This window comes from Poecile atricapillus, chromosome 28 (assembly GCF_030490865.1).
Source record: "Poecile atricapillus isolate bPoeAtr1 chromosome 28, bPoeAtr1.hap1, whole genome shotgun sequence".
NCBI lineage: Eukaryota > Metazoa > Chordata > Aves > Passeriformes > Paridae > Poecile > Poecile atricapillus.
The window spans coordinates 2,835,410-2,855,045 of NC_081276.1; the positions used below are offsets into that span (position 1 = coordinate 2,835,410).

General features: G+C 64.8%; 1 protein-coding gene across 2 annotated transcripts; it reads right to left on the reverse strand.

Moving 5' to 3' along the window:
- Nucleotides 1–734: 734 nt before the first annotated feature.
- On the reverse strand, nucleotides 735–19,545 carry ARID3A (AT-rich interaction domain 3A). Of its 2 annotated transcripts, none has more exons than XM_058858421.1 (8): nucleotides 19,416–19,545; nucleotides 16,075–17,019; nucleotides 15,202–15,517; nucleotides 4,174–4,246; nucleotides 2,939–3,122; nucleotides 2,498–2,745; nucleotides 1,715–2,176; nucleotides 735–1,630 (listed from the first exon to the last, which is right to left on the reverse strand). In XM_058858421.1, exons 2-8 carry the CDS (start codon nucleotides 16,497–16,499, stop codon nucleotides 1,431–1,433), a joined length of 1,908 nt encoding a protein of 635 aa, XP_058714404.1. In that variant the 5' UTR covers nucleotides 16,500–17,019; nucleotides 19,416–19,545; the 3' UTR covers nucleotides 735–1,430. The 2 variants fall into 2 exon arrangements, with proteins under 2 accessions (XP_058714404.1, XP_058714405.1); XM_058858422.1 differs by lacking the exon at nucleotides 19,416–19,545 and having other exon boundaries at nucleotides 1,715–1,801; nucleotides 1,880–2,176.
- Nucleotides 19,546–19,636: the final 91 nt, after the last annotated feature.

Genomic DNA, 19,636 nt, shown 5'->3' on the forward strand with positions numbered 1-19,636 from the left:
AACAGCAGCAGGAGCTGGACGGACCCTCCCAGGCGCCCCCAAAACGAATCCATGGAGCCACCAAGACCCTCCACCCCCCATGGAGCCACCAGAGGGATTCCAGCACAGGAAGAAAAAAAAAAAAGAAAAAAAGTTGAAAACAACAACAACAAAAAAATCCAGCTGGAAAAACCCCAAATCCCCTGAGATCGCCACTTCCCCGAGTGAAATTAAAAATAAAGGTGGGGGAGGTCCCAGCAGCCTGGACCCCCCCCCGGGGGCACCTGGGGAAGGGGGAAAAACCCTGTGCTCCAGGTGGGAACCTGAGAACGGAGATACCGAGGGGGGTGAGGGCGTTTCGGTATCGGGTTGGATTGTGTCTCACGCAGATGTGGGTGAATTTTTCTTTTTTTTTTTTTTGGGGGGGGGAAATAGTTAAAAAAAAAGCAGATTGTGAGGCTTGAAATAAATCCTCAGGTCCTTCGGGTTCTCCGTGAGCTCCGGAGCATCCTGCAGCTCCGAGCATCCCCATCCTCTGGATCCTGCTTGTTTTTGGAGGAAATAAGCCCAAACTGGCTTTAAACAGTAGTTTTATGCAGGGGGAGGAATAAAAATTAGGATTTGCCGGTGGGGGAAGGAGCAGAGCTGGACCCAACCACCGATAAGTAGAGGAGAAAGGAGATTCCAACTTTTTTCCAAGCTCCCATTTTCCCTGATGAAGACTAATATATATCATTTGCATGTTAAAAGTTTGATTCTTTTTTTTTTTTTTTTGAGAATAAAATAGAAGCTATTTACAACAAAACAATCAAAAAACAACCTCTTAAAATCCTGTAGAGTGGAGTTCCCAAAACAAAGGAGGGAAAAGGATGGAAATGAATAAAATATCTCCCTATTTCCAAATTATTTTTTTTTTTAGGATTTTTGTTTTTGTTTTTTTTTTCTTTTTCCTTTAGAATTCCGGGGGGTTTCACTAGAGCTCGCGTCAGCAGGCGTCCGTGCGTCTGTCTGGAGGTAACACGAGTTAAAAAATAATAATAATTATAATAATAATAATAATAAATGTACAGTGCAAAGTGTGATGTGAGTGAGGTAAACGGTCCCGGAGCGGCGCAGCCGGACAGCCGGCGGCTCCGGCAAAACCCCCCGGGCTAAAGCTTTTCTGCCTGGAAAAGGAAAATCCAACAACACGAGAACAAGGGCAGAGTCCATCGAGACCCCGACGAGACCCTGGAGAAACCCTGGCAAGACCTCGGGCGAGACCCTTGGTGAGACCCCAGTGAGACCCAGGCGAGATCTCAATGAAACCCTGGTGAGATCCCGGTGAAATCCTGATGAGACCCCGGAGAGAGAGACCCTGGCAAGACCTCGGGTGAGACCGCGGTGACCCCCGGCGCGGCCCCGTCCCCCCACGGCCGCCGGTGCCGTGAGGAGCCCGAGGCTCGGGGGCGTTAAGGCGAGGCGCTGTTGGAGGTAGAGCTGGGGGGCACGGCCAGGCCGGCCGGGGCGGGGGGCACGTTCCCACCACTGCCGCTCCCCACCCCGCTGCTGCCGCTGCTCCGGCTGCTGCCGCCGTTGCCTTTGCTGTAGGCAGAGGAGGAGGAGGAGGAAGAGGAGGAGGAAGGGCCGGGCGTCTGGGCGAACAGCACACCTGGGGAGAGAGCAAAGCTGAGCCGCTGCTGCTGTGGTGGGGCAGCACCCACCCGCGGCAGCGGGGCCCGGGGGAGCCCCTCACCTGTGTAGACGATGCCGTTGATCTCCACGGACATGCTGATGCTGTTGGTGCCGTTGCTGCTGGCGGCAGCGGCGTCCGGGCGGTTCTCTGCCGGGGAGAGCCGCGTTACGGAGCCCGCCGGGGCCGGGAGCTCGGCCGGGGCGGGCGGCCGGGGCCGGCACTGACCTGGCGAGCGCGTGCCCTGGCTGTTGATGCGGATGCTCATGGGCAGCTGGGCCGTCATGGCCAGGAGGTTCTGCTGCAGCGCCCGCTGCATCAGCCGCTGCTGCTCGTCCGTCACCAGTGCCAGTTTCTTCTCCGGGGGCTCCCCTGACTCCAGCTTCTCCCGCAGCTGCTCCAGCGCCGCGGCCTGGGCGGCCGCTGCCACCTGCACCGCCGCCGCCTGCGCGGCCACCACGGGGTGCCCGGCCAGTGACACCGGGAGCCGGCTGGGCATGGAGATGGGGATGGGAGAGTCCTCCTCTGCCGGGGGAGCAGGTGTCAGGGATGGGGGCACAGGGATAGGTGGATGCCACCACCCCAGGGTGACCCCAGCCTCGGCACAACAGTTTGGTGCCCTGCTGTCCCTCCAAAGGTCAGAGATGGGTGATTGGAATCAGGGTCCCCGGGCTGAGTTCTGGAGCCCATGGAGGGGAGAGGAGCATCACCCCCCTGCCCACTTCCCCCAGCTCTCTCTGTTATTCCCAGGGCCAGGAGGGGGCTCAGCTTGCAACCAGACCCCGCGGCATCCGGACCCCGCAGCAGCCCAACCCTGGAGCAGGCAGACCCCAGAACAATCATTACCTTTCTTGATCTTCTTGCCCGGCGTGATGGCCCCGCCGTTGGTGGCAGATGCCAGCCCCAGCGCCGGCACTGGCAGCTTGGGCGAGGAGAGGAGGCCGTGGGTGCCGCCGGGCGAGTAGGCAAAGAGGGAGCCGCCGAAGCCCTGCCGCCGGCCCTCCCGCCGGTTGCTGTCGATGGCCGCCTGCAGCTCGTTGGGGTTGCTCAGCCCGCGCTTCTCACACTCGTAGGGGTACAGGTACTTCATGTACCTGCGGCCGGATGGGACACAGGCGGGGATGGTGAGGGTGACGCAGTGCCTGGGCACCCCTTCCCGTGTGCCACCCCCATTGCTCCCTCCCCACTGCTCACACACAGGGCTGTGCTGAGCCCCCCTCCCCTGCACAGCGCAGAGGGACCCCCAAGGACTCGCCCCTCTCCCCTCCCCTCCGAGCCCCCGCTCACTGGGTGCGCAGGGTGAAGGCCGCGCTGGTGATGGAGGTGGGCAGGCTCAGCCCCTTGGTGATCTCCCGCCACAGCTTCTTGTTGATGACCTCCACCAGTCCCCCCTTCTCGGTCACCAGCGTGTACAGCATGTACAGGTCCAGCACCTGCTTGGCCATGATGGGGATCCGGTTCACGGGGGTCCCTGGGGAGCGGCGGGAGGAGAGAGCGGGTCTGGGGTGCTGCTTTCTTACCCGAAGTCGGGGCGCAGCTGCCGAGACCCCTGCGGGGCAATGGAGAGGCTGGGGGGGCTCCTGCTCCTCCCTCCCCTTCCACCGTCCCCTTCTTCCCCCCTGGGCCCTCCCGCCGAGATCAGCCCCGAACAAAGGAAACAGAAACTCGCAGTTTCCAGCCACAGCCCCATCGCGGCCGAGCCGGTTCCTCGGGCTGAGCCAGCACCCGCAACGCGAGTTATTTATAACGGGGGCGGCGCAATCTGGCTGTGAGGGTCTCCTGTGAGCCGGGGGAGTCATCCCTCCAACATGAGGAGGGGGCTGGCAGCACCTGCTCCCTCATTGGGGTGAGGGGGCTCTGGGGGACCCCCAAGGATGCAGGTGGGGTGACCCCAGGGGATGCAATTGGGGGGACCACAGGGGACACAGACAGAGGAACCCCAGGAGACAGAGCCAGGAGAACCCTTGGGGACCCAGCCAGCTGCCCCAGCCCCACTGTGCAGGCACACGTGCCTTCCCAGTGCTCTCTGTGTGACAAAGGGCCGGAGCCAGCCCTGTGTCAGCACTTCCAGCGCTGTTTTCCACGCAGGAGCCAGACCCTCGAGCAGGAGCACGCTTGGCTTTCAGCCCTTCCCACCCCCGGCCCCCCCCTCCGTGGCCTCTCCCCGGGCAGAGGGCACAGCGAGGGGCTTTGCCCCCTGGAATGACCCAGGGAATGGGCAGAGGGGGCACACAGCCAGGGGTGTTGTGTGGGGAGGGGCTGCAGGTCTGGGTGCCATGGGTGAAGGGAGGGGGGGCCGCAGGCACTGGATCCAGCCCAGCAGGTTTGACCCTGTTGTGCTGAGGGGTTAAAGATTAACCAGCAGCTCAGCCGGAGCCGTGACCTCAGGGCACTAACGAGGGGCAAGGAAATGAACCCCAGGCCCCGGGGGGGATGTGGGGGACGCAAGGTGGGTGTGGTGGAGCAGGGTGGGCACAGAGTGGGCGTGGGGACACAGGGTGAGAGCGCAGCTGGGGACTCACCTCGCTTCTGCATGAAGCTGAAGAGGTCGTCCAGGAACTCCTTCCTCCTGGGGTCACCATCCAGCTCGTACAGCTGCATAAGGAGAACAGAGAGATGCACAAAAACCCCCTTAACCCCACCTGAGACCCCCAGCTTCCACTGCAGCAGCCCTGTGGCTCAAAGGGCACCAAATGGCTCACGGGGGTCCCTGCATGGGTCGAGGTGGCTCCTGCAGCTTGGGCTGACCTTTGCCTGTGCCCCACTGTTCCATTCTCTGCCCGCCCCGCTCGGAGCTCAGCTCCGGGATGCCGGTGCTGGGATCATGGCCAGAGTGGCTCCCAGGCTGCCAGCGCCGTGCTCAGCCCCGGCTCCTCCCGGGAAAGCTGATCCCGGTTATTTTTAGCATCCACTGCCTGCTCAGCACAGCAACGCTTCAGCACGGTCCCTCCACGCTTGGGGTGCCACAGAGAGCCATGGCTGGGAGCCAGCACCTCATGTGCCTTGACGTGAGCTTGTGTGCCATGGCCCTGCAGGGACGTGTCCTGCACTGAGGAAGGCAGAGCTGGGCCAGGCTCTGACACGCCGCACCTCAATCACCAGCTCTGCTTGGGGCACCTCCAGCCAGGACCCCCAGCCCGCCAGCCCGGCACATTCCTGCCTGATTTATGGCGCAGGATCAGCCGGTTGGAGCGCCCGGCACGCCGGAGGCACACACCACGCCACGCCACGCGGCCTCTCCCGGAGCCCAGCGCTGTTCCTGCCTGGAGGCTGGTGGATAATCCCCCCCCATCCCGGGAAGGGTGTTGGAGCAGAGGCTGTGGGGGCAGGCGTTGCCCAGACACCAACAGGGGTGGCCACCACAGCTCCGCTTTTCTCAATGACAGCTCTGAACAACTGCCAGTGGGGCCGGGAGGGGCCTATAAATACCCCTCCATAACACACCAGGCACGCACCGTGGGGCCACCGCTGCCGGTCACTGGGTCACCGATGTGCCCACTCCCCCCATGGCTACGCCCTGTGGCACCAGGATCCTGGGCAGGTGGATGGGTGTGGGCATCGTCCTGGCTGTGAGCGAGGGGCTTGAGCCCCCTCCTCCTGCAGCCCTGCAGGGAGGATCCGGATCCCGCAGGGCTGGACTCGCCCGCTGGCGCCGATCAAAGGGATCAATGGGGCCGCATGATAAGCGGGGCCATAAACCCCCTTAGTTCCCCTGGGAAACTTGGCAGGCTCGACCAGTCCCTTGCACACCCCCAGGGCAAGGGCAGGAGTCACCAGCAACACCGGCAGAGACCCTCAAAGCCCCTCTCCCACCCCAGAGCTCCAGCTAGGGGTCTGGTGTGGGGGGAGTGAGCCAGGGCACAGCACCACCGCCGTGATTTTTGGGGCTGAGCTGCACCAGGCTACTTGTGCCAGCTGAGGGATGTTGGGCTGGTGCCAATCCAGCCTCCCCCGTTTCCTTGAGCAGGAAAGCCACACACAGAGAAAGGGCTTCCCCGGCACCCGATCCTGCCGGGTGTGCAGCCATCCTGGGGAAGTGCCAAACACGCTGGTTCATCTGCCAAGACCCCTGGGTCATGATCCCCACCCCCCTCCATGACTCAGTCCCGAGGGGAAGGACACGTTTAAGAGGATGAAAGAAAATTAACCGTCAGCTGAGGAGAGCGTGGCCGGCCAGGACAGGGGGATTAGTGGCCGCGGCGGGCAGCTGCCCCGTGTGCCGGCCTTCCACCGGCCCTGGTGGTCCCAAGCCACGCTCAGCTGGCTGCAGCCACTCTCTGACCCCTGCCCAACTGGGATGAATTCATGGGGGTCCCCAGGGATGGTGAGCAGAGGGATCCCCGTTCTTGGCTGGTGACCTCACAGCCCAGCCGGCACACCCGCCACGGCTGCCGGGCAAAGGATGTTGCACAAGCTGCTGCTGACAGTTACTGGCAAGACTTCGACAGCTTTGCTGCCCTTGGCAGCTGCTCACTGACCACTGTGGTGCCAAGCAGAGAAACAGGCTCCCCTTGGGACCCCCCAAACCCTGGTTTAGCTCTGCCACTGCCAGCAGAACCAACTGCCAGCGATGGGCACCTGCCCAAGGCGCTCATCCAGGAGCACTGTGGGGCAAAGACATGCCCAGCCATGGCCGGGACGTGCCCGGTGTGCGCTGTGGTGTGTGACAGAGTGGCATTTGCCAAGCTGCCCCTGTCCTCCCTTACCAGCCCTGTTCCCCCTCGCCCCCTCGCACAGGCAAGATACGGAAGGGGACAGAGACGAGTGACTCCCAGCAGCCCCTCGCAGGATTTCCTTGCATTGACGCCATCCGCAGCCAACGGCAAAGCAGCCGGCGCCCCGTGAGCCCCAACGGCAGCGCAGGACAGCTGGGACAGCGGGGCTTACAATGCAAATTGAGGAACAGAAACGTTCTGGTTTCTGCAGCATGTGAAACCCAGAGCGCAGCTGAGCTTGGCACAGGCTGGCAGCTGCTGGCACTGCTGCACCGAAATCAGCAGGTGCTGAGTCTTTTGCCTGCTTGGTGCTGATCCCTGCCTGTGCCCTGCCTCCTGCTCTCTCAGCCCTGGCTTCTGCTCGGCTCCAAGGCAGCTCCTCGCAGGGACATGCAGCGTCTCGGTGCAAAGGTACCGGCGGGCAGGAGCCGCAGGCAAGGCCACCCTGTGCCGCTGAGTCAATACATTTATGTTTTGTAATTAGGGAAGTGGAAACGACTTAATCCATAACGCAGCTGCCCCAGGAATATCCTCTTACCATGGGGTCCCCCACGGCAGAGTGCGGTGCCAGGGGATGCTGCGGCACAGCCACCCCAGCCTGGCTGGGGGCACCAGGAGATGCCCCCCACCTCCCTGAGCGTCCCCTGGGCTGGGGGATCTGCCTCCACACACCCTCCACTCCCAGTGCCGACCCACCCCAGGGCGAAACCTTGATGCCAGCGGCACGGCTGGCTCTGGCCACACTGTCCAGCCCACCTGGCCGCAGTGCAGCCCCCTTGGCCCCGGCCCCCGGCCGGCTGAGGACACGGAGCCAGATGGCCGTTGCCAGCAGATCTATAATTAAGTGGAGGAGGAATTAGGCAGGCGGTGGGCGGGTGGCCCTGACCCCGGCCCAGCGCCCCGGCAGGATGCCGGCCCGGCGTTTGGTGTGGATGACCGGATTAATGTTTCAAACCAGATTACAGGAAAATCCCAACCCGCTGGCTTTCAAAGGGCGGGCGGGAGGCGGCCCCTTGGCAATGCCAGGAATGCAGGAGAGCCCTCGGCACGGGCGCGGTACGTGCCGGGGGTCCGACCTCCCCCCGAGCTGGGGCAAGGGGGGCAATTACGAGGAGGAGGGGAAGCGCCATTTCACAAGGCTCCGGGAATGCCGGGGGTCATGCTGGTGCCAGGCAAATCTCCCCTCTGGCAGGCCCTCGTCTGCCCCATGAGGCGTCGTGCTGGAGTCTGTGTCCCTGCATCCCACGTCCGAGTTAAAAACACCTCCCCTTCCCCCCCGCTTGGTTCCGGGTTTTCAGGCCTCGGGGATTAATTTTCAAGTTTCTTTTCCATCGCCAGGAAGTGGCAACACTCTCGGTTTTCCTCCTTCTCTCCAAAACCGGTTTGGGACGTGCACACCGTGACGTGAGCCGGGACTGGGGACAGACCCAAGGGCCACTGCAGCGGGGCTGGGGGCTGGTGGCAACCTCCACCTTCCAGGGGCTAAACTCTCCCAAATTCCTGTATTTAAGGAAAAAACACAATGCAGGCAGCGGCAGGGAGAGCCCACCCTGTCTCGGCAGGCAGTAGGACCACCAGTGACAGGCTGAGGGGCTACTTCTCTCTTTTTCTTGCCTTCCTTCCTCTGGCAGCCCCCGGGGATGCATCCCTTTGTCCAGCAGCCGAGGGGCCACGCTGGGCTGGGCTGGGGAAGAGCCCGCGCACACTAACGAGTCCTTTAACGAAGAATAAACACATTTATGGCGTGTTTCCCGTCCCACTCCCAGCCCATACACAGCCCCCGGCCTCTGGCACGCCGGGACCCGCAGTGGGGTCGGAGAGGGCACTTACTCAGAAAAAGAAAGTTATTTGTAAAAACCAGCACCAAGGATTGGCGAGGGCCCCGGGACGCGGCGTTTTGGAGGCGCTGGGGACGTGACTTTCCCGTAAGGCGATGGCTGAGTCAGGGCTGGGGGTGCCCGAGGCTGCAGCCCCTCTCCAGGCACAGCCCCCCCGGTGTGGGGTGCGGGGTTTGCTGCGGCCAGTCCCTCCCGGGGAAGGGCAAAGGGAGCGTCCAGCCCCGGAGCAGATTCCTACACAGATAAAGCGCTCGGCTTAGGTACAGGTCACCCCTGGCTGTCCCCATCCCTAATCCCCTGCGAGCCCCCCCAGGGCACAGCCCTGCGAAGGGGCTGCTGGGGGCAGGGGTGTGTGTGTGTGCCCCCATCCCAGAAATCTCCCAACACCTTGCTGGTGGGGGATGTGCTGGCGGGAGCCTCGCCCACATGGCCAGGGCCGGCGGTGACTCCACTGACCGGCCCGGCGGGATTCCTGCCGCCGGAGCATGGCTGGGCTGGGGGGCCGCTTCCGCGGGGGCAGCTGGGGAGGGGGCCCGGGAGCTTCCGTCGGCACCATTGTTCACACCAGTTCCCAGCATTGTCCCCTCCACGGGGGACACGGCCCGACCGCAGGTGCCTCTTTGCACCGCTGCCTCCTCCTCCTCGGGCCAGGGGACGCGGTGGGTAAAGGATCCACCCAGTGACAAACCCAGTCCCGATCCCCCACCATCGGCCCGGCAGTCTGGGGGTTCCCGAGACCACCCGGTGCCCACCTCCTCCCCACACAGGCTGGGGGAAGGAGCCGTGCGGGTGACCCTGGGGGTACGCGGGCGGTGTCACGGCACGGCGGGTGTCACGGCACGGCGGTGTGTGTCCCCCGAGCGGCGGAGGGGACGCTGAATGGGCGAATTAGTCACCATTTAACCTCCCTGACCCCCCATTGTCCGTGCGCTGTCGGCCGCCCTCCCCAGCACGGCTGTGCCCAGCCAGCCGGCAGCTCCCGGGATCCGTGTCCCGGCGGCTCCGGGACGCTGCTGCTGTTCGCTGCCTGCCCGCAGAGGAGGAAGCGATTCCTGCTGCCGTGGCGTTTCCAAAGGCAGCTCGCTGCTGGGTGGCAGCGTGCCAGGCTATGGCTGGAATCAAAACTGGTTCCGTGTCTGAATGCGGACGTGTGGCACAGGCTGGTGAGGGGTCACGGAGGGGGAACTGGGGTGCTGGGGCTGTTCCCTCGGTCAGGCCAAGCCGCTGGCTGGAGCCAGCCCGGCAGCGGCGGCTCTCCCGGCCCTTGCCGTGTGCGTGCTGCTGCATGCCCTTGACACATGCTTGCTATCACACTGGACCTTGTACAAATATTAATCCAGTGGAGTCAGGAGCTGTTGAGAAAGCTCGTCTGAGGAAGGACACCAGGCTAGCTCCTGCCACCAGGAAGACCCAGGGAGGGCAGCTGAGAACAAGCTATGCAGCACTGAGCTGGGGAAATGTGGCCAGGGCAGCCAACTCAAACTCTTGGGGTACCTGGTGAGCCCCCAACTTGGGCTGTCCCTCCTGTGTGACTCCCAAACCTCCCAGGGTGAAGCTCCTGAGGGCTGGAGGGCCAAGACCCTCAAGGACCTGACCCGGGTGCGGTGGCTGCAGCCAGGCCTGGAAGCCAAGACGGGGGTTTAAATTCCACCATATGTAAATGATCGTCTTAGAAGGGGATCGCGGTAAGCCCTGGCAGATGAGTCACCGGGGCTTCCACCGCCCGCTGGGATTTGGCTAATTGCAAATCTGTTCCTGAAATGCGAGGTCCTGCACCTCTGCCCTCCGTCGGCACCGTGGTGGGGGTCCCAGGGGTCCCGTGGGGAGGGCCAGGGTGCACAGAACGCCTGGGAACTCCACCACAAAGCCGCTGCAGGAGCTGGAAAAGGTCCAGCAGCCGCAGATGGGGTTGACAGGAGCCAGCTGTGGGCTGTCAGCCCCGGGAACCATCACCCCTGAGCTATTCTAGCACTGCCAAAACCTCATGGTTTCCTTGCACTGAGAGGAGGGGGTGGTGGTGGGCACTGTGATGGAACCGGAGTGACAGACCCCATCCCACTGTGGCACCCGAGCAGGTGGCAGCGTGGGACAGCATGTCCCAGGTGCTGGAATCTCCAAAATCAGGCACTGGTGCCCAAGCTGGACGCTCCACAGGGGATGTGGGCAGGTGGGGAAATGGAGGCAAGAGCTGAAGCCCTTTGCTGAAGGGGTTTCAGGCTGGGACCTACCTGGGTGCTCCCACTGCCACCTATACCAGGGTGAGACCCCAAGCCAGCTGCTGTGGGGGGACAGGGAAGCCCTTTCCCAAAAACGGTTGCCACAGAAGTGACACGGCCACATCCTCCCCATGGGTGGCAGGGGGAGCAGGGGACTCTCCTCAGGGGTGAGCCCCAGCCTCCAGCAGCCCCAGCGCAAGGGTGGATTATCCCGAGCTCCAGCCAGAGTGGGAACCCAGGCACAGGCAGATTAAGTGACCCATGGGAAGGGTCAGGGAGCGGGTCAGATGCACCCTGAGCCCCCAGTCTGGCTGCCCCAGGGGCTCAGAGCAGGGGGCCCCCCAGCCTCAAACCACCCCCACCCTGGCCCCTGATTGCAGCATGTCCGGCTGGGCCCTGGGACCAGCTGCCATTTCTCCTGCGGTTTGGGCCAGAAATAGGGTGATGGAGCAACGCTGCCCTTGCCCAATGCTGTGGTGGGGGCGGGGGGCTCTGCTGACAAAGGCCCCGCTCCCTGCGTCGCTCTTTTCTTTTTTTTTTCCCTTTTAAATAAACCCTGTTAGTTCAGCTGTGCGGAGAGGGGAGGCGGCCGCCACCTCCGCAGCCCTTGAGTCAGCCCGGGGGGCTGGGGCGTGGAGGGAACAGGGCTCTGGGGGAGCCAGGGGTGGGGGGAACTGAGGCTGTGGGGGGGTCAAGGCGTGGGGGAAATGGGGCTTTGGGGGGGACACCACCAGGTGATGCCCAGGCTGTGGAGAGCCAGCCCAGCTCCCAAGAGAAGGAGTGTCAGGGGCACGGTTCAGCTGGGTGAAGGTCCTGGCTGAGCACCTGGAGCAGGATGGATGTGTCCCCTGTCCCTCAACCTCGTTAATCATCCCGGGTCCTGTTTGGAGAAATGGTTTCACGGGTGCCCAGATGCCGGGACCAGCACCTGTGAGCACCCAGGCGTCTGGCTGGGGGAGGCACTCGGCGGCTAAGCCGCTCTCGCCGAGAAGTCCCTGACCTCTGGCCAGGGATCTGGTGGGATTACAGCCCCGGGAATGCTCCCTGAGCACTATGAGCCAATTACTGTGCCGGATCCCTGGCTGGGGAGCACCCCACGGCAGGCTGGGCAGTGGTGCAGGGTGAGAGGGGCAATGGCTGCGTGGGGTGAGGGGGGAGGACGCAGTTCTCTTCCTGGGAGGGGTCCACTGGTGACTCCCCCACTGCCCCCAAAGTCCTGTCCTGCTCAGGTCCCCTCTTGCCTGTGTTATCTGCTGCTGGCCTGGCCAGGCACCGCAATCACCTCCCCAGCACAGCAGCGCCCAAGCGGGGGCCCCAGGGCACTCCCCCTTATCTGGAAGCCAAACTGCCTCTGGGTGGGGGGCAGTGGCCCCCGGCCGTGTGATGACACTCGGGTCCCCCCTCCCCGCACAGGGGCCCCCTCACCCTCCCCGGGGGCGGCTCATCCGCTCGGCTGGCTAATGCAATAAAGCTCTAATCAATATTTTAAAGAAAGTAAATGGACCCTCCCGCCCTCGTTAAGAGGCCACGGGGCCCCTGCTCAGGCCCCACGCCCCCAGCTGGCTTTGGGCTTTGAAAAGGAGAATAATCCACGGGAGAAAGGGGTTCAGAGGGGATCCCCCATGCTTTAACCAGCTCCTGGGGATTCAGAGGAGGTATGTGTGGGCTCTCTGCTCCTCCAGATCCTCCTGGAAAATCCCAGCTCCGCCAGCCATGTGCGCGGGGCTGGTCTGGGTGGAGGGGGGGTCCGGTTTCACCCACCCCCGCAGCCCTGCCGAGGTCGCCGAGTTGCTTTCGGTTTATTTTTCCCTCACCACTGCACTTTGAAACGCCGTATCTCGGGGTGCGCGGCACCATGCGAGATAAGGGCTGAGGTTTTTGCGCCCGTGTGCCACCAGCATAGTTCAGATGTCCCCAACACAAGAAACCTCCTGCCCCACTAAAGCACCAGCACCCCCTGAAACGCCCCCCAGCCAGCACAGCCTCCCACTGGCACTGTGGTGACTCCTTAAATCCTTCCTGAGGCAGAAACTGGGGGTTAAACATCAGCCTGAGGCAGCCACTGCAGGACATCCCAAAAGGGAGCACCCAAAATGGAGAACCCCAGAGGGAGAGTGCTGGCTGCTGCAGCCAGATGAACACAGGGAGATGGATTCCTCCAGTTCCTGTGATGTGGGAAGGGGTACTGGCGTGCAGGGTGCCCACGCCTGAGGGAGCACCAGCAGCACAGGACACCCCAAAAGAGGTAGAGACTAGAAACTCCAGCTCCAGGCGCTGCCACTACACCAGGAGCTCCCACTCCCGGTATTAGCGGGGAGCAGTAATAGCAATAACGAAACAGAAAGGTCAGAGGAGGTATCTTGCGGGGGGCAGAAGCAGCAGAACCCCCACAGTGCTGGGGGCACAGAACTCAGAGCAGTTTTATCCCCAGCAGCCCCTTGCTGGCAGGAGCTTGCTGGATTTTTACCCATTTCCCATGGGGAGCCTCTTCCCACCCAGAAAATGCCCCCTTTCCCCCCCAGCCCAAGGAGCCACGGTGCCCTCGGTAACCGCTGCCCCCGAGTTCCCCGTTGCGCCGGGGGCTCCTTTGTTCTGCTGCCCGCGCCGGCAGCGCCTGGGTCAGGCTGAGCTGACCTCTGCCTGTGCAGTAGCCGTCCCTGGGGATGGGGAGGTGCCACGCGCCGGCTCCCTAACCTCCCTCACCTCCATAACTCTTCCTCACGCCCTCCCCTTCCTCCTCCCTTGAACTGGGCCCCCTCCTCCTCCCTCCGGCCCCCCACGGCTCAGCCGAGCACCAGTTCACAGGAATCTGTCCCAGATGGGTCAATAAAACCTGGCAGTGGAGGATGGGGGCAGCCCCCGGCTGCCGGGGTTTGGGTGTGGAGACCCGCGGCACTGCCTGGTGAGGACCGTGTTCTCAAGGACAGAGACCCACGGGCCAAGGATGCACCAGCACAACCAGAGCTGAATCCAGACTGGATCCAAACTCCCAGCAGGGAGAGCTGGACAGCTGGGGAAGCATCAGAGCTGGTGAGAGAGCAGGGGTCCTGCTGGTGCTGAGGAGCTCCTTGGGCCCCAAAAGAGCCCATTCCTCACAGAGCAGGCATTCAGAACACTGGCACAGCCACGCACAGCACCACATCCCTGCCGGCTCACCCACGCAGGGACCCTGCTGTGGTCGGGCATCCCGGAGCTGCCGGGGTTCCCCCTAAGGCGCCTCCACCCCAGCAAGGAGTGGGGATGGGGTATGGCATCCCCTGCCCCATGCTGCCCTCGCTGTTTACATTCCTGCTGCTCCTTCCCAGGCCGCGCCAGCTGGGCTGGGATGGAGCCCAGCGGCACGCGCTGGAGGCCAGCCAGGAGGAGCTCCCGGCCAGCACCGGCTGCGCCAGCAACCCCCTGGCCCCGGTCCAGCGGCCGCGATCCAAGCGCGGTCGCGCGGGCTGACGTGCCGGGGAAAGCCTCTCCGGGCCCAGCGCGACGCCTCCACTCCTCCGCCCACGGAGCCTTTCCAACCCCCTCCGGCTGCTTCCACCGTTCACCACCGAGCCGGGCTCTTCCCAGTGACTCCAGGAAGTGACACGGAGGGAGAGGGGGTGCTCAGGGAGACGGGGCACAGCTTGGGGGGCAGAGGAAGTGCTGGGAATGGGGCTGGTGTTCCCAAGTGCCGTGGCTGTGACAGGGGACCTGGCAGAGGCTACGGCCTGGACCACGGCACTGACATGCTGACAAACAGGAAGATCAGAGCTGCGGTATTGAAAAGTCTTTTCACAGCTACGACTTCATGGCCCTGGCCCCTCGCTCCCCGGCAGCAGGAAGCACAAGAGAGAGAAACCACAAGAAGAGAAGGTGGCGTGGGTGCAGCGGCATGAGGGATGCACAGGAGCATCCTTTCCACCCCTACAGCTGGACAGGAGCGTCCCTCTGTCACCACAGCTGGGCAGTGCCAGGAGGATGGCCACATGCTCCGTGCTTGCTGGTGCCCCCTCCGCCAGCCCTGTTCTGAGTCTGCCCACATCCAGATGTGCCGGCACATCCCAGCAGCCCCTTCCCTCATTTCGGAAGGGATGCGACAGCCTCCTGAAGGTGAAGGGGCAGAGGTGGTCGCATCCCTCCTGAAAGGCCACCATGCCCTGGCCACTCCATCTGGGTCCCATCTGCTGCTGCTGGTCCTTCCCCTTCCCCCAGCCCTAAACTCCGATGTATTTAAGCACACATCAAAAGTGCCGAGTGGCCCCTGGGGAGCCCTGGCTGCAGCACGTTTTCTTCTATCAGTGAGAGCGGACTGCAGCCAGCTCTGTCTCTGGGGGAGTGGGAACACACTGGCCTCGTTGTCTGACCCCCACCAAGCATCCATGGGGCCGGAGTTGTCCTGCCAGGCATCACCTCTGTAGTGATGATGATGAGAGACAGGTCTCCATGAAAAATGGCTTTGGGAGAGTGGAGAAGAGACTCATCAGATTTGCAAGTTTGGGGTGATTTTTTCAAAATTTTCAGCAAGAATCCTGCCGGATCCCTGCGGCATACCCAGTCATGCTGTCTACCTGGACAACCCGGACACAGGATCCACTCAGAGTCACCCAACCAGGGAGGGGGCGAGACTGAGGCCAGCGCTAAAACCCCAGAGAAATCCCATGCATTCCTAATGACAACAGCAGCTGGATGTGAGCAGAGCACTGCTGGAGGCGGCACTGTCGGAGGCATCTCCCCGCGCTCACGAGGACACACAAAGCAGGGAGAGGGAACGCACGGCAGGGACGCGTGTCTGGGTGGGCACATACCTGCTTGAACTGCTCCTCGTAGGTCCAGTCACCATGGTCAGGTGCTGGTGGCGGGGGCTGAGCATGGCCCAGGCCGGGGGGCAGCCGTTCCTGTCCCCCTGGCAGCCGTGGTGGCTCTCCCCGGTAGTGCTGGGGCGCTGGGGGCTTGCGGAGCAGCAGGGATCCCGCGCCTGCCCGCACCGCCTCTGCTGAGCTGAGCCCTTCCTCTCCCATGTCTTCTTCTTCCTCATAGTCTTCCTCCTCCTCCTCCTCTTCTTCTTCCTCTTCCTCCTCACCCAGGTCTTCTTCAAACTCATTTTCATCCCATTTGCCCTTTCTGGAACCAGGGGGAGAGGAGAGGTTTGGTCCCACACTGGTTCCCAAGGCCCATCCCTCTCTCCTCCCTGTCCCACAGGCCCTCCCCAGCTGCGGGGCTGGGACCACCCACCCAGCACACAGTGGAGCCCCGTACAGCCCATTGGTGGGGGCAGCTCTGCGGGCACGGCTGGCCCCCGGCATCCCAGGAGCAGCTCCATCACAGAGCTCTGCCAGATGGCTCCTGGCCTGGTCCTGCCCTGACAGGATGCATGCTGGAGGCAGCCAAGGGTCCTGCATAATTTAATACCAGCCCAGGGTCTTCTGTCACAGCCCTACGTGGCTGCTGGGCAGAGATGGGACGTTGTGCCAACCCAGCACAAGGAATCACGGCCACAGAGCCGAGCCGCTGCTCCCAGCATCTCCTGCTCTGAAATATCCCAGTAGCTCTAATCCACAACCTGCTCCAAGCCACAGGACCCCTGCAGCCTCCCCAGCACACTGTGCCCAAACCCACCAGTGTTGTGCCACTTCCCTGTCCCTTCCCCAAACCCATGAGAACTGCCTGAGTACACTCACAGGTCCTCCTCCTCCTCGGAGCCCATCTCCTGCTGGTACCCGCCGCCATCTTCCTCCTCCTCGCCGCGCTCCTCCTCTTCCTCCTCCTCGGAGGCCTGGCTCTCGTCCGACAGGCCTGGGCTGGGCGAGTGGCTGAGGCCAGCGGCGGCCGCCCGCATGGCAGCCAGGGCAGCCATCTGTGCCCGCTGGATGTGCGCGCTCTCAGGCTCCGCTCCCTCCTCCGAGGGCACCGGGGCTGGATCCTGCCCACGGCCCCGGGCCGGGGTGCTGGCAGGGGGCTGCCCCGGGGGCTGCGAGGGCTGCGCCGGGGGGGATGTGGAGCGTGGTGGCGGCTGCTGCTGCTCCTGCTGCCGCGCTTCCAGCGCCTGCTGCAGCCGTGCGCGCTGCTGCCGCTGCAGGTTCTCCATCACCGCCTGCAGCTTCATGGCTCTGCCGGCGGGTGGGGGGTCCCCGGGGGGGCGGGGGGCGATGCACCCAGGGGGCAGTGCCCGGGGGGCAGCGCCCGGCAGGCTGCCGCGCTCCAGCGGGGCTGGGGGCCAAAGCTGGGCAGTGCCGGGGGAGGGCAGCCCTGGAGGGGGCTGCCGAGGGGTGAGGGCAGTGCCGTCGGGGTGTCAGGGCAGGAATTGACACCTGGTCAGGAAAGAGGAACGTGCCCCTTGACCCCGCTCAGGCTTGGCCCGACGTCTCCTTGGCTTGAGGGCTACAGCGTGTCGCAGGCTCGGTGCTGCTTGTTGGGATTGGGGTGCTGCTGTTGTCGGGGGGAGTGTCCCAGGCAGGCTCCAAAACTCCTCCTCGGGCTCAGCAGGCAGCAGCTGCAGCACGGTGCATCACCCCTTCCCTTGCAGACCTGGCACTTTCGGGGGGTGGCAGCCTCAGAGTCCCCTGCTCACGGCCAGTGTCTCTAATCCTCAGCCGGGTCGGTGTCCGGCAGGCGTCGGCGCAAACCTGTGGGAGAAGTAGAGCAGAGGGTCAGTGGAACTGTGGGCAGGAGCTGGTGAGCAGGAAGGAGTTAAAGACAGCGCAGGAGCCTCATTAATCTCGAGCTAATGAGATAGGGCGGCCGGGCCTGCTGCTGGAGGGGGAAGGGGCCTGCCAGACCCGATAGCCCTGCCCGGCCCTGCAGGCAGCGGATACCGGTGGACCCGCACCCGCAGATAACAGACCCTGGGGAGAGATGTCCACCGGGACCCCCACAGGGGACAAGGCACATCCCCACCGGGGACATACAGCACAGGGAGGGACCACTGAGCCCATCGTGATGGCACTGGGGTGTGGGCAGCACTGGGGGTCTGCACAGCACAGTGGAGGGGCCCCAAAGCACCCCGGGGCAGATCCCAGGGGATGGACAGGCAGAGCCTTGAAACCCTGGCAAACAGGCTCTGCCAACCGCCCCCAGAGCCCCCTTGTTCCCCTTCCCCGGGGGCTGGGGGCCTTCCGAGGTAATGTGAGGCTGCAAGCAACTCATCTCTGCTTTGCCCCACTGGAAAACACCGAGGGGATCAGGACATTACAGCTGGGCCCTGCGGAACCCCCATGCCCCAGCACCCTGGTCTGGACCCCTTCTATCACTGATCTCCCAAGCCCTGAGGTGGCCAGCAGCCACAGAGGCCGGCCAGCTCCCAGTTGTGACCTCGCCTGCGCTGAGGGCAGGGAAGGAGCTCACCGCAGCACCGCGGTGGTGCCGTGTACAGGCAAACCCGGTTTCAGCTGCCCGCACACGCCAGGACCCTCCCGGGGACTGACCGTGGGGCCGGACCCAGGGGCTGCGGGGCCGGGACAGCCGGCGGCGAGCAGGGACCGGCAGCTACGCCACGATCCCGCGCATTCTGGAAAGAGGAACCTGCTGCCAGTGTGGGCTGGGGCCGCGGACGATCGGGCGGGAGCCGCTTCCCCCACGCCTCGCCGTGGCTGCATCTGCTCCCGGCCCGGCCGGGCTCGGCTCACGCTATGGACGGACACGTCGCCACCGCCTCCACCGGGAACCGGCGGAGGCGCGGCACAAGCGGGCCAGCACTGCCCGTGCCTCAGTTTCCTCTCCTCTACCCTGCTCATCGCCGTCTCGTCCCCACGGAGGAGAAATCGCGGCAGAGACGCTCCCCGTCCCGGAGCAGCCGCTCACCCGCCGTGGCCGCGCTCCTGCCCCCGACACCGCACCCGAACCCCGTCCCCTGCGCCGTCCACGAGCGAACCGGAGCGAGACCGAGCCGGGCACGTGCTCCTCGCCGCCGCCGTGGCTCTGCCTGGCCACGACTCCCCGAGTGACTCGGTGCCAGCACCAGGTGTGGAACTGTCTCCTCGGGCACCGCGGGCCGTGGCAGCGCCGGAGCCACGCTGCCACTTCTCCACAGCGAAACCGGAGTGGTGAGGCCACAGCCAGGGCCCCGTGGCACCCCGGCCCGGCGGCCACGGTGACCTTGAGCCGTGCCCCTTTGTCCCTCCGGCCGCTCGGGGCCACGGGGCCCGGTGCGTCCCGGCCGTGGGGCGGTGACGGGGGTCCCGCGGGGGATTCGGGGCGGCGTCACCCGCGTCCCCGGGGCAGGTGCTCGGGAGCGACAGCGGCTAAAAATAGGCAGCGGGGGTGTGACGGACGGGCCTTTGTGCCACCGACACCGGGGCTGGCTTGGCCGCGGCCGGACACCCCCAGGCGGGCTCCCGGCACTGCCGGGAAGGGCTCCGGGGGTATCGCGGAGGCTGAATGAGGAAGAAGAGGAGGACAGGCAGGCCGGGCCCGGTGGGTGCCGTCCCCGGGGACGGACGGGGCTGGGGAACCCCAGGCGGACAGAAGTCCCGTCCCCGAAACCGAGCCCGGCCCCGCTCCCGGCGGCACGTGGCACCGGCGGCCCTCAGTTCTAAGAACCGGGCACGGAGGCGGCGGGGCCCGAATGGGCCCTGGTCCCGCGAACGGGGGGAAACGGCCGCCCCCGACATGGAGAGGCGAGCCTGGGTCGGCCCGGCCTGGCCTATCCACCGTCCGGACCCCGGGAGACCGCGGGCCTGGGGGGGGCACAGGGCGGGGCCACGGGGCTCTGCCCGGCCCGGACAGCAGCGCCCGGGGAGAACGGAGAGCCAAGGCCGGGAACGGCCGCGGGGGAGGAACCCCAGCCCCGCGTGGGGGAGGCGGCCGGTAAGCGGCCGCGAGGAGAGGGGGCGCCGCGCTCCCGCCCAGCACCGGCAGCGAAGGGCTCAGCCCACCTCGGAGAGGCGGCCGGTCCTGGGCTCCGGTCCCCGGCCCCGGTCCCGCCCAGCCCCCGACTCCCGGTCCCGGGCACGGCCGCGGCGGGGGTCCCGTTCTCGGTGCCGATCCCATCCGCGGGACCGGTGCGGCGGCGCGTCCCCCTTACCCGGTGCAGGCCGTGCGCCGCGAAGCCGCATAGCAGCCGCGGCCGCCCGGGGTCGGGCTCGGCGGGGCCGGTGCGCGCGGGGCCCGCGGCGCTGCTCTCCCCGCGGGCGGGCGGGCGGCGGGCGGGCGGCGGGACCCGGCTCCGCCCCGCGCCGCCCCGCCCCGCGCTCTCATTGGCCCGCCGAGCGCAGAGCGCCCCGCCCCTCCCCGCCCCGCGCTCTC